Genomic DNA, 12,363 nt, shown 5'->3' on the forward strand with positions numbered 1-12,363 from the left:
ATCTACAGATAATAGATAATAGTGTATGTGCGTGCACATTCAAGTGTGTATACACACATATGTGTGGAGGCCAGTCGTCTGTGTCAGGTGTCTTCTTCAATTATTCTCTCCATTATATTATTGTTGTTGTTGTTATTATTATTATTATTATTATTATTATTATTGGGGGGTATGTGTGTAGTATGTATGTGAGTGCGTGTGCCCAAGGTGTCCTCTTTTATTGCTGTCTACTTTAATTTTTGCAGAGGAGGTCTCTCAATGAGCCTGCAGCTTAATGTTTCAGCTACAATAGCTGGTCAGTGAGCTCCTGGGGTTTGCCTGTCTCTTCTCCCCAACACTGGGGTTACAGGCGTAAGCAGCCATGCCTGGTTTTTTGTGGGGGTTGTGGGGATTTGAACTCAGGCCTTCTTGCTTTCACAGTAATGCTCTTACCCACAGAGCTATCTGCTCAGCCCCTGCGCCTTAGCTTTTGAGGCAGAGTCTCTCACTGGCTGTTTCATCGAGAATGCCCAACCAGCTCATCATGGCTCTCACAGTGGCCATCTGACCATCGTGCCCCCATTTTCCAGGTGCATGCCTAGGATCATGCTGGACACGAAGCAAGGCTTAGATTTAAACTGAAGCCACACAATGCCTGAGTCTGTGCTCTAGGTCACTGAGAGAAGAGGTCACATGATCCAACGGAAGAGACTCAAAACCAACAGGACAGGTGCATCATGGGGTGCGGGTGGAGGAGAGGAGGCAGATAACAAAGGGAAATAAAAAAACATTCCTGGAGTTGGTGAATGCTGTGCTTTGGTGTACATGGGGTGTTTCCTGGGCGAAGAAAATGACAGCCTCTGATGAACGAGTGAGTAAAGGCATACAGCACAGCACACAGACAGACAGACAGACAGACAACACAGCCTAGTTAATGTCGGGTCACACTAATGTCAATTACATGGCAATCACCGCATTGCCGCATACCCTGAACTGACACAAAGCTGGGGGTCCTAGGCCTCCCCCCCACCTCACCCCCCCACCATCTGCATCCTCTTGCCCCTCCGCTTCGATCATGCATCAGCATTCCTGCCTGGACTCCCTTCTCAGTAAACCAGGGGTCTGGATAACACCTGACCCTGAACTTCCCACAGATCCGAACCCCCCAAATAATTAATCACAAGCAGCATGGGGATCAGGGCTCTGACCTGTCCAGCCCTCCCACCCTGCCTGAGCTCTGTGGGTGGTGTGGCTGGGTTTGGGCACAGACTCCTGGCACCCAATGGTTGCTGTTCCTGGCTGGGATCTGCCTTGGGTTTCCTGTTTGAACACAGAGAAATAAAAAAGCAGAACAGCCAGGAATCTAGGTCCCCCTAGAATAGCCACACAGGAGTTAGGAGAGCTCCAGCCAGGTTCCTAACCTCTCAGTTCCTTGTTCCATTTATCTAGAAAACCAACACTAAGCTTTGGTGTTGTTGGAGAAATTAAATAATATCCTTTTCCCCCTGAAATACTTAAGTAGTTTCTGGAACAGAGTACAGACTCTATCTTATTCTAACATTAAAGATATCATTTGTTAACCCAGATTTACACTGCTGGCCAGAGACAGGGCCGGCAAGATGGCATGGTGGGTAAAGGTGCTTGCTGCCAAGCCTGATGACCTGAGTTCAATCCCTGTGTTCCACACAGTAGAAGGAGAGAACTGACTCCTGCAAGCTATCTCCTGATCGCCACATGTGTACTATGGCATACTTTTTTGAGTGCACACACACACAACTAAAAATAAGTTAAAAAAAAATCACAAGTAGGACTGGAGAGATGGCTCAGTGGTTAAGAGCACTGGCTGCTCTTCCAGGGGTCCTGAGTTCAATTCCCAGCAACCACATGGCAGCTCACAACCATCTGTAATGAAATCTAGTGCCCTCTTCTGGCACTAGAAGGCAGAACACTGTATACATGATAAATAAATAAATCTTAAAAAAAAAAATAAGTAGCTGGGTAGTAGTGGTGCATGCTTTTAATCACAGCACTTGGGAGGCAGAGGCAGGTGGATCTCTGTGAGTTCGAGGCCAGCCTGGTCCCCAGAGTGAGTTCCAGGACAGCCAGTGCTACACAGAGAAACTCTGTCTTGAAAAACAACAACAACACCCCCCAAAAAACAAAAAAAGTAAATATGTTCACATATTAATGTGTGTATGATTATGCTGTATGCTGTGTCCAAAAGTATCAGAGTAAATTTAAAAGTATACCTAAAGTCAAGCTAGGGTTGGTAGAGTGCTTGCCTAGCATGCACAAAGGCCTGGGTTCATGGTCCCCAGCACTGAGTAAACTAGGTATTGTTTAATGTACCACAAATGATGGTACATTCCTATATCAACATTCAGGAGGTAGAGGCAGGAAGATCAAAAGGTAAAGGTCATTCTCAGATATATACTGAGCTTGTGGCTAGCCTGGACTACATAAGACACTTATCTCAAGCTGGGCCGTGGTGGCACACACCTTTAATCCAAGCAGAGGCAGGGGGATCTCTAGGAGTTCAAGCCCAACCTAGTCTAAGGACTGAGTCCTAGGACAGCTAGGGCTACACAGAGAAACCCTGTCTTGAAAAACCAAACAAAATGAAAAACCCCAAACAAACAAGACACCATCTCAAAAAACAAACAAACAAACAAACAAGCAATCAAACAAAAAATTTCTCTCAATAGACAGATATCCCAAACCTTTGCTATTTCCCCCTTTGAAAGGTACAGCCCAATTTCCATCCCATGTGGACTACTCTTGGTGGCTTGCTCAGAACAGACTGAATGTGTCGAAGTGATAATTAAGTCCAAGATCAAGATATAAAAAAACTTAGGGCCTTTTGCTCACACGCCCTGTCTTAGATCACTGACTCTGGGGAAAATCAGCTGCCAATTGTGAGGACACCGAGCTGCCCTAAGAAGAGGTCCACATAGCTATGAACAGAGATCTCCAACCAACAGCACATGAAGATTCTACTTGACACCACGTCCCCAGCCCCGGGCCAGCCTGGAGAACTGCTCTCCATCAGTACTGCAACTTTAACTGTGCTTGACTGAGTCAGAACTCATCAGCTAAGCTCATCTTGAATACCTGTCCCCACAGAAACACAAGGAGAGGCATGTGCTTACCACATCATGTTTGGAATTACTGGTCACAAATTAACTGTATTATTACCAGATGCAACATTCCTAAGTCTTTACACTCAGAAATGGTCCTGGACCACAGGCTCCCTCTACTCCAGTCCTGGCTTGTACTGACTACCTCGAGCTATTGTGTAGGTTTTAGGTACTCTGTCTTGCTGTGCATATCTAGAAGCTGGATTCAAGGATTCACCAGAAGCAGAGAGAGAGGATACACAGGGCCGAGAGGGACGTGATAATGATGCAAAGGACTAAGGCAAACATGAGAACAAACTCTTAGTTGTTGTATTCCTTATATCTAAAACTTGAAGCTTTGCCCATATCCACCCATGTTTACTTACATCTACCAAGAAATCAAAGACCCGCGCATGCAGGGCCTTGGCGAGTGCGTCCCTGGTGTAGCAGGCCTGCTCCACATTGAGGGTCACGTGGATGGACTCCGATTTTCCTCCCCACTTACTATCCATCTGCCGGCTCGTTAGCTTCTCTTTTAGCCGGTCTTGGTTTATACCCAGCAGATACGCAGGAAAAGCCAAAACTGCAGAATATAAAACATGATTGTCTTTCAGAAATGTAATCATCACATGGAAGCCCTTGTGCGTGTGTGAGCAGATAATGGGCACCAAAGTTAACTTCTAAACTTCCACTCTATTGGTGAGGGCTTATCATCAATGTCGTGCACATCTCTGTTTGCTTTTCCCAGTTGTTTTAATTCTGTAAATCAATCCCTCTGATTACTGAGACTTCCAATTACTGAAATCAGTGGTCCAAAAAGCAGGCAGGCCAGTCCTCACTTCCTCTGCCCGGCCCCCCACCTCCCACCCCGCCACTGAGATCACACCGAGAGACTGAAAATGGGCATTTCTCCATGCTTGAGGCAAAGACATCAACAGGAACTCAATCAACAAACATTTCTTTGGCTTTGAATAATGTTTTCTTCCTTTGGTGCAATGTTTTCATGGCCTCATTTACAGAGAACTTGTAACATCTGTTATCATGGACCCAGTAAGCCCAACAATCCCCGACTGATCGAACGCTTACATTGTGAGGGATTACAAAAAGCAGAAAATAAAGAGGAAAAGATAGTAAATAAGTAATAAACCCCGAAGGTCATCTAGAAATTCTATTAAATGAAGAACGCTCCTGGAAGGCAGAATGCATCCGAACAGATCACACAATTCTAGAAGAATTTAGAACAGGAAGCTATTAACGCTTTCTGGAGCCATCAAGGAAGGGACTTCACCTGGACTAGGCAGGGTAGGATTTGTACAGGTGTGGAGAGGGAAATGGTGTGTGCTGAGGGGAACAAGCTGGGAGGCAGAGGCATGGCTGGGCTGTGGGCTGTGTTGTGTAGATAAGTATTGGCTATAGCTGAAAGCTGAGATTAAGACTGGGATAGATTCCCATGCACTGGAGAAGGGTGTCCTGGATTGGGGGAGCAGGAGGCATTGGGGTCAGAAGGCCTGTGCGTATGTACTCCTGTGTTTGTGTGGGTGTGCACACGTGCACGTAGAGACCAGAGGTCGATGACAGATGTCTTCCTTGGCCACTCTTCACCTTACTTTTTGAGACAAGGTCTTCAACTGAACCTGGAGCTCATTGATTGGGCCATGCGGTTGGCCAGCAGCACACAGGGATACCCCTGTCACTGTCCCTCCAGTGCTGGAGTGACATGTCACTAAGTACGACATCTGTAGATGGGTTCCGGGGATTGACAGCAGGTTCTCATAGCTGCATATTTCACCAACCGTGCCATTTCCCCACCCAGAAGGCTTTTAATGGACACATCACAGGGAGAGTCCTCTGGAGATGGCATGTGCACAGAGGGGCTGATGTTACAGGTATCACAGTATACTAGTACTGCCTCACAACATGTACTGGGGTATTTGGGGGTCTTCAGAGAGAAAGCTAAAAGCTCCCATGGGTGTGGAAAGTTGTTTCAGACCATAGACTTGCTAAGGGAAAAACTATCAAGACCAATGGGATTCTCTTTATTTCTGGTCAGAATGTTCAAATCTGGATAAATGACACCATTCTTGGGTATGAAAGAGTATTCAGATTTCCTAATAAATGATGAACTTTATAGATTGTAGACAGGTTGTTGTTTTTTCATCAGGACCGCTGGCTCCCCAGTAGATGACATGGAGACTTATTATTAATTATCAAAGCTTAAATTAACCAATTTCTATTCATTTACGTGTTGCCACGTCACTTGTGGAATAGATACAATTGAAAAATCTGATCTTGGTTAGAATTCTCTCTCAGTATAAAATGTTGCTGATATAAAGAATGTGTGGATGGTGTCTCCATTGTGGCATATATCAATCATCCCAACATTTATGAAGGTGGAGGCAGGAGGATTACAAGTTCAAGGACCTAGGCTAAACAATGAGATTACATCTAAAAAAAAAAAACCCAATATATAACAACAACAAAAAAATCCCTAAAGGACCCTTTTAACAGTGAGAAGATACCATCAGCCTCCCAATAAAGACTGATCTCCATAGATAGCATGGAGGGTGTTGGGAATGAATGGACTGATGCTTCTCAGCATTAACTTTTAAAGAGAGTGAGTCAATAAACATGTCCATGAAAAAAACAACAACAAACAAACAAAAAAAGCCAATACCAGAACAATATGCTTCCCATCCAAATGAGGATCTCACAGGTCTTCTGACAAGATTCCTTTCATAAAGACCCTGACGCATTGATTTTTTTTTTCTTAATCAAAAATCTACCTCTGAAGCATTGATTTTTCCCAATGATAAGTTAATTCCTCCTCTGTACTGAGTAAGGACAGAGGACAACCATGAATCACACTGGACATGTAGAGTTGTAGGGACCAGGAAAACATTCACCAAGCATCAGAGATGGAATAAGCCTTTCCCACCAGCATTAAGGAGGACATGTCTCACTAGATGCCAGAGGCCTTATTAGCAACAGTTCACAGAAGGGATGAGGAGACAGCTGAGGTGGTAAGGTTCTCGCTGTGCAAGTGTGAGGACCTGAGTTCAATCCCCAGAACCCATGTAGAAAAGCCAGGTGTGGTGTTACATATTTGTAATCCCAGAGCTGGAGAGCCAGAGACAGGGAGTTGTCTGGGGTTCTCTGGCCAGCCAGCCTAGCCTAAATGGGGAGTCCCAGGTCCTAGTGAGACACCCTGTCTCAATAAACAAGATGGACAGATCCTGAGGAACAACACCTGAGGTAGACCTCTGCCCCCCCCCCCCACACACACGTGCACTTGCACGGACACACAATCAATTATAGTAGCTGAGCATGGTAGCACACACCCGTAATTCCAGTTACTCATGAGGCTGAGATGGGAGGCCTTCAAAGTCGAATCCATGTTGGGGTCTCTATTGAGATTCCATTAAAAACTGAAAAATCTCCCTATTTGAGGTTCCATTGAATTGGAGCATACTCACTGGGACTTCTCTCGTCATTCATGGGAACTACACAGTGAACAGCTTTATACAATGAATAGTCAGCTCAATGTGTCTGTTTTGTAAACACGGGATTCTCCCCAAACCCGTAACTATGCCAAAAGTGGGGAAGAACTGAGCTGTCTGGTAAACGGTTCAGACCGTTATCTTTATGGCCTTAGCTAAGAAAACCAAACAAGGCTGAGATGAGACCTTCTGAGACAAAACAGACAGGAGGGAGTGACCGGACATGTGCTATCCTTCCGCATCTTGGAGCTCTCCAGCAGAAGAGGGTGAACCTGAAGGGCGGCAGGCTCTTCAGAAACAAGGCACGGGGTGTGGCCAAGAGCCAGAGCCACGAGCTTAGGGAAAGAGCTAAGCAGGCTAGAGGGGAAGTGCGGCCCTTGGTTTGGACAAAATCCATGCCATGTTTTTCAAACACAAAGTTTTATGGCCTCGTATTTTCTTCTGTGGTTGCCCGAGTGCTGAAATTATAGTTTTGCTTAGCCTGACTTCCTCCAGGCTGTGAATTTCCATGAGGGTGTGTGAGTGGGGCCGAGGCTGGGGAAGAGCTTCAGCACTGAGGCTTGGGGAAGGAGAGGCAAGAAGCAAGGATTAATCAGAAGAGGTTGCTGTAAGACCAGTGAGTTGTTCAGTCCTGGAAATCAGGAAGGACCTGGGAGGAGAATTCAACCCATGAAGTTTAGGAAGGAAGATTTAATATGTAAGGTGAGGTTCAACCTAAGTTTCCTACTTAAATCTGAACTACAGAGAAACAGAAAAGCCAAAAAAGGATGTAGCAAAATAAAATTCCTTCTTCATACAGTTAAAGGAAGTGGCAGGTTTGGGGATGTAACTCAGTCAGTAAGAGAGCTCGCCTTAGCATGCCCAAAGCCCCTGGTTCCACCCCCAGCATCACATAAATCAGGTGTGATGTAGAAGAAACTCAAAGTAATAAAGCTGATGTTATACAGGATTTACTAATGTTTTTGCGTAGGGGACATTAAGCCACACAAATGGGACGTAGCTAAAGGAGCCCCGCCTCTAAAGTCCCCCAAAGAGAAGCAGTCTACTGAGTAGGCCTGTCAGAGACAAGGGATGCTTGGGATGCCAGGGGGTAAATGTCTACTCGCCAGCACTAAGCAGCCTTCGGCTCCATCCCCATGACAAAGGAGACTTTCACCCAGCCAACAGATCCCCATTCCCATCCCCAAAGACATACCACTCAAGAGGGGCAACACAGGCTGACAATTATCATTAAGTCTTGGTCTACTACTAAGTCCCCTGGTCTCTTATGGGGAAGAACATAATTCTGTCAGGTGGGCGAGATGACCCTGGGTAACAACCATTTGAAAAAGAACAACATGGGTGTACTTAAAATAATTCGAGCAACATGCAATACATCTGCTGTGTAAATCTCCTGTCTGCCCGAGTAGCCAGACTTGCAGTTTTCTGTCTGTATGTAAATTGTCTGAAGTGCAACTTGGGCTGATCCAGAAAGAGATGTAAGGACGACAGTGTTCGTAGAATGCAGAAGCTAAACACATATATAATTCAGTAAAAACAGCTGTTACTTGGCTGTTAGCCTCAGTTGGCCAGGCACTTAAGAGTGTCCCATCATGTCTAAGTGTGAGGAGTGTGTTCTCACCGAGAAGGTGTATGTCTTCTGTAAAAGTGGTGCACACCTGTTACCTTGCCACTCGGGAGGTAGACACAGGAAGACCAGAAGTTCAATGTCATCCTTGGCTACATATCAAGTTTGAGGCAGCTTGGGCTACAATACGAAGGCCAAGAGAAAGTAAATGTGGTTTATTAGGCTTTGGTGAAGGTTTCTAACCCGTTTATCAAGGGGACAGGATGGGGAGGGCACATCGTCATATGAACTTGAACCCCTCAGTGGTTTTAAAGTAGTATTTTTTTTTTCTTCAACCAAGTTCTTAATTTAATATTTAATCACATTCAGGTAATACTTAACCCAAAGTACACAGTTTTACTATCTTGATATGGAAAAGCACACAGCGTCTCAGTTAAGGCTTGATTGGCTTCTCAGGAACATAAAGGAAATTCTATGTCCCCATCAGCCCAAGGTCCAATAGGTGGCTAGTTTGCTTTAGTGTGCCAGTTTGAAAGGGATTTTAGCCCTCCCCTTCACTAGGAAAAGCTGCTCTCTAATTATGAAAAGCACAGGTAGCTTGTATAAAGCTTGGGCATATACTCAGACATAAGAAAGATGGGATGAACCAGAGTTATTCACCCGGCTTGTACCTCCGGAGTACCGGAATCACAGGGATGCGCCACCACGCGCTGTTTATGTGGTGCCGGGGACCAAACCCAAGGCTTTATGAGTGTCAGCTCCCAATTGAGCTACACGTCCCAGACCCCATCTTAAGACTTAGCAACAGACGGTGGTTAAATAACTCAGCCAAGCAACAGGATGCTATGCAGCTATAAAAAAGAAATGGCTACAGAATAATCTCCCAGACACAATGCTACCTGGAAAAACAACCGTGGAAGCTCACACCCAGTCCAAAAGGAGGAGGGAGAATGTATGGACGGTCACTTTGCAACTCCCACCTCTGGGAACCCCGGTGACCACCAGGGAGGGGAGGCAGAGGTTGGCAAAGGCATAAACAGGTACCCAGTTAACCATGTTATTACTACACGACCAAGTGAAGAACCCAAAGAAGGAATGATGGCTAGGGCTGTGTGCTTCTCTGCTAAACCGACTTGGCTCATAGCTTAGCCCTCTCTCTGGCCTCCACTGTTCCACCATCCCTCAGGGAATTTCACAAGCAGTTACCAGTTTCACAAGCCTACCCCTCGTGTGCCAGGGAAGGCTGCGAACTCCGGATGTCATCACTGAACAGTGAACTCCTTGTTGCTTGAGGGCCCAGGGACATGCTTGCTGGATCAGGGTCTTGAACTGATACTCAAGTACAAGGAGGCAGTGAGGGATTTACTTCTCAGGGGGCCAGAGAACCCCAGGCTCCTTCCACAGACACCACTGCCATACCAGAACTGCTAAAATGATGTGGCTGGGTATCAGTGACCCTTTTGAACCCATGGGTGCATTAGTTATATGTCAAGGGTGAAGTCCAGGGAGTCTACAGGCAGAGTTACCACTATGATTAGGTCATATTCCTAAACTTCATGCACACTCTGCATTTTTACTGTTTTCTGGACCCTCCTTGTTAAAAATATTTTGTCTTTATCAGATAAAGATAGACATCGACAGCAGACATTAGCAGAACTTCCCTCTTTTATGAGAAAAAAAAAACACCGAAAACATAAAAAAGGATCCTTATTTGGAATGGAAATCTCCCCACTGCATTGTCAGCAATGAGTGGGATACTATTTATTACCAAGCATCTAAAATTATCCCCAAAGAATTCTGAGAAGGGAAGAAATGCCTTCCTGGGTGGCTAGCGTGGGTGTGGGTTCTGAGAATGGCCTGGAGTACCACTGATGCCTGAGAGGCTGGGGTCACATGCCATAAGGTTTGCGGTAGATCACAGGCAAGGGGACCAGTGGAACTTACTGTAGGAAGGACCCTAGTTTCCTCTGAAAGAATAAAAACGACCATTTGGGTCTCAAGGATGTGGCTAAGACAGACGTGGTCACCAGAAATGTCAACCCAATGGCAAGGCTGATTTCTCTGTGTCCAGAAATCTAATCTAACCCAGCTCCACGGGACAAACTGTGAACCCACGAGCACTCCACATCATGTATCCTCTCACTTGCCTATCAGGACATTCAGGTACCTATTCGTCATAAAGGCCAGGCCCAGCAAAGGTTTCCACCAGCTGACTCATCCGAGTCACTGGGCCAGTCCTTTCATCATCATTAAAGTGTGGCTTCATCCTTGAAACTAGACGGAGGGCCAGTGTGGTGGCTCAGTGGTTTCTGATGACCTGATTTCCATTCCCAGGACACGCATGGTAGAGGGAGAGAACCGATTCCCCGAAGTTGTCCTCTGACCTCCACATCATGCCATGGCCCCTGTGTGTACCCCCAAACTAAAAAATAATAATAAGCAAGACGTTTACTATTATATCAGGTTTAGTTCAAGGTTAAATTCTGCCAGGTCTCTCCAAGGTTCGTAGTGAATAGAAATAATTTTCATGTCATCTATGGTGTAGGACATGGAGGTGTGGGAGGGAAGAGTAGGAAAGAGGAAGAGGAGGGGAGAGAAAACCACACAGGAAAGGAGGGAGGGGGAAGGAGAGGAAGAGGGAAAAGGGAGGGAGAGGGAGAGAGATAAGACAACACAGAAGAGGGAGGGGGGGAAGGGCAGGTGCATGAAAGAGATCCAGTCCCTCCTGAGCCATTTTGTTCTCTAGGACACATGACTTCTTATTTCTTTTTCCCCTTTTCCAAGACAGAGTTTCCGAGTCTCTGTGTGTAGCTCTGGCTGTACTGGATCTCGCTCTGTAGACCAGGCTGGCCTCAAACTCACAGAGATCCACCTGCCTCTGCCTCTCAAGTGCTGAGATTAAAGGTGTGCGCCACCCCCGCCCGGCGACTTCTCATTTCTTACCAATGCACCTCACTAGCAGTCTAGGCCAGGCAAAGGGGTAGGTCACGTGTGATTGGAGGTAACCCCTCGTTCCCCTCATTCCACAGCCCGGGCAGAGCTACTCACATTCTTCGCTCTCCACCGCGGCATAGTTGCCCACTTCTTTGAAGCTGATGTTTCCCAAGTGGAGAATGCCAGCCACAATCTGCAACACCAGCGTCTGCTCCTCTGAGAAGATGCCGATCACATTCATGGCGTGCTGGAAGAGAGAGAGAGAGAGAAAAGTTAGCCAGACAGGCTGGCTACTGACTGTGTAAGCCGGGGAACAAACAGGGCACAAAGTGACTTCGTGTGTAGCTTAGCCTGCAACGATGATGGGAAATCTCCATCAAACAATGTGGTCAGTGACCTGCATACTCACTCATCTTTTCCTGTGTGTGTACACAAGTGTGTGTACATGCTTGTGTGTGTGTGCAGGAGCATGTGTATGTGGAGGTCAGAGGTTGATGTTATGTGTCTTCATCGTTTGATTTCCGTGTTTATTTGTTTGAGACAGGATACCTCATTAAACCTGGAGCTCACTGATTTGGCTAGACTAGATGATCAACAAGACCCAGGAATCCTCCTGGTTGGGCCTCCCTCCCCAGAGCTGGGATTACAGTGTATGCTGCCAAGCCCTGCTGCTGCTACAGTTGCCCCTTCTCCTTCTCCTCTTCCTCCTCCTCATCTTCCTCCTCCTCACAGGTTCTGGGAATCGAACTCAGGGCCTCAAAGAATTTGTTACAAGAAATTTAACAAGTAATTTGCTGGCCAAGCCACCATCTCCCTAGCCTTAATGTGCTATCTCTCTCTCTCTCTCTCTCTCTCTCTCTCTCTCTCTCTCTCTCTCTCTCTCTCTCACACACACACACACACACACACACACACACACACACACACACACACACACACATTCTCTAGGACCATCATAGACCCTAGAGGATCTCCAAGAAGAGAGACACTCAGGGGACAGGAGTCTTGGCACGAGTTTCTAGGTCTGTCTTGTCCCATGTGTATTCTGGCTGCCAACCCTCTCCAAGGATACTACTATCCCATTTCCAACCACACCAAGATGTCTTCCCCTTTGTGGAGAGGGAGATAGATAAATTTCATTAGCAAAAACATCTTTTAAAATCCTTAGGACTACAGACCACTAAAAAGCCAAGTTTCTGAGTCCATTAAAGTGACTGAGTCTTGGATTTCTGTAACTTGAGAGAATTGTTCCCTGGGACAATGTTAGGCC

At 46.2% G+C, this 12,363-nt stretch overlaps 1 protein-coding gene across 1 annotated transcript in view; it reads right to left on the reverse strand.

Moving 5' to 3' along the window:
- The window catches only part of Myo1e (myosin IE), a 202,002-nt gene that overhangs the window by 65,640 nt on the left and 123,999 nt on the right, over positions 1 to 12,363 (reverse strand). Inside the window, exons 9-10 of the mRNA XM_028865833.2 lie at positions 11,208 to 11,340; positions 3,482 to 3,678 (exon numbers count right to left, since the gene is read on the reverse strand). Coding sequence (XP_028721666.1) covers positions 3,482 to 3,678; positions 11,208 to 11,340 — 330 coding nt within the window. The remainder of the gene's footprint in view (positions 1 to 3,481; positions 3,679 to 11,207; positions 11,341 to 12,363) is intronic.

This window comes from Peromyscus leucopus, chromosome 7, assembly GCF_004664715.2.
Source record: "Peromyscus leucopus breed LL Stock chromosome 7, UCI_PerLeu_2.1, whole genome shotgun sequence".
Lineage (NCBI taxonomy): Eukaryota > Metazoa > Chordata > Mammalia > Rodentia > Cricetidae > Peromyscus > Peromyscus leucopus.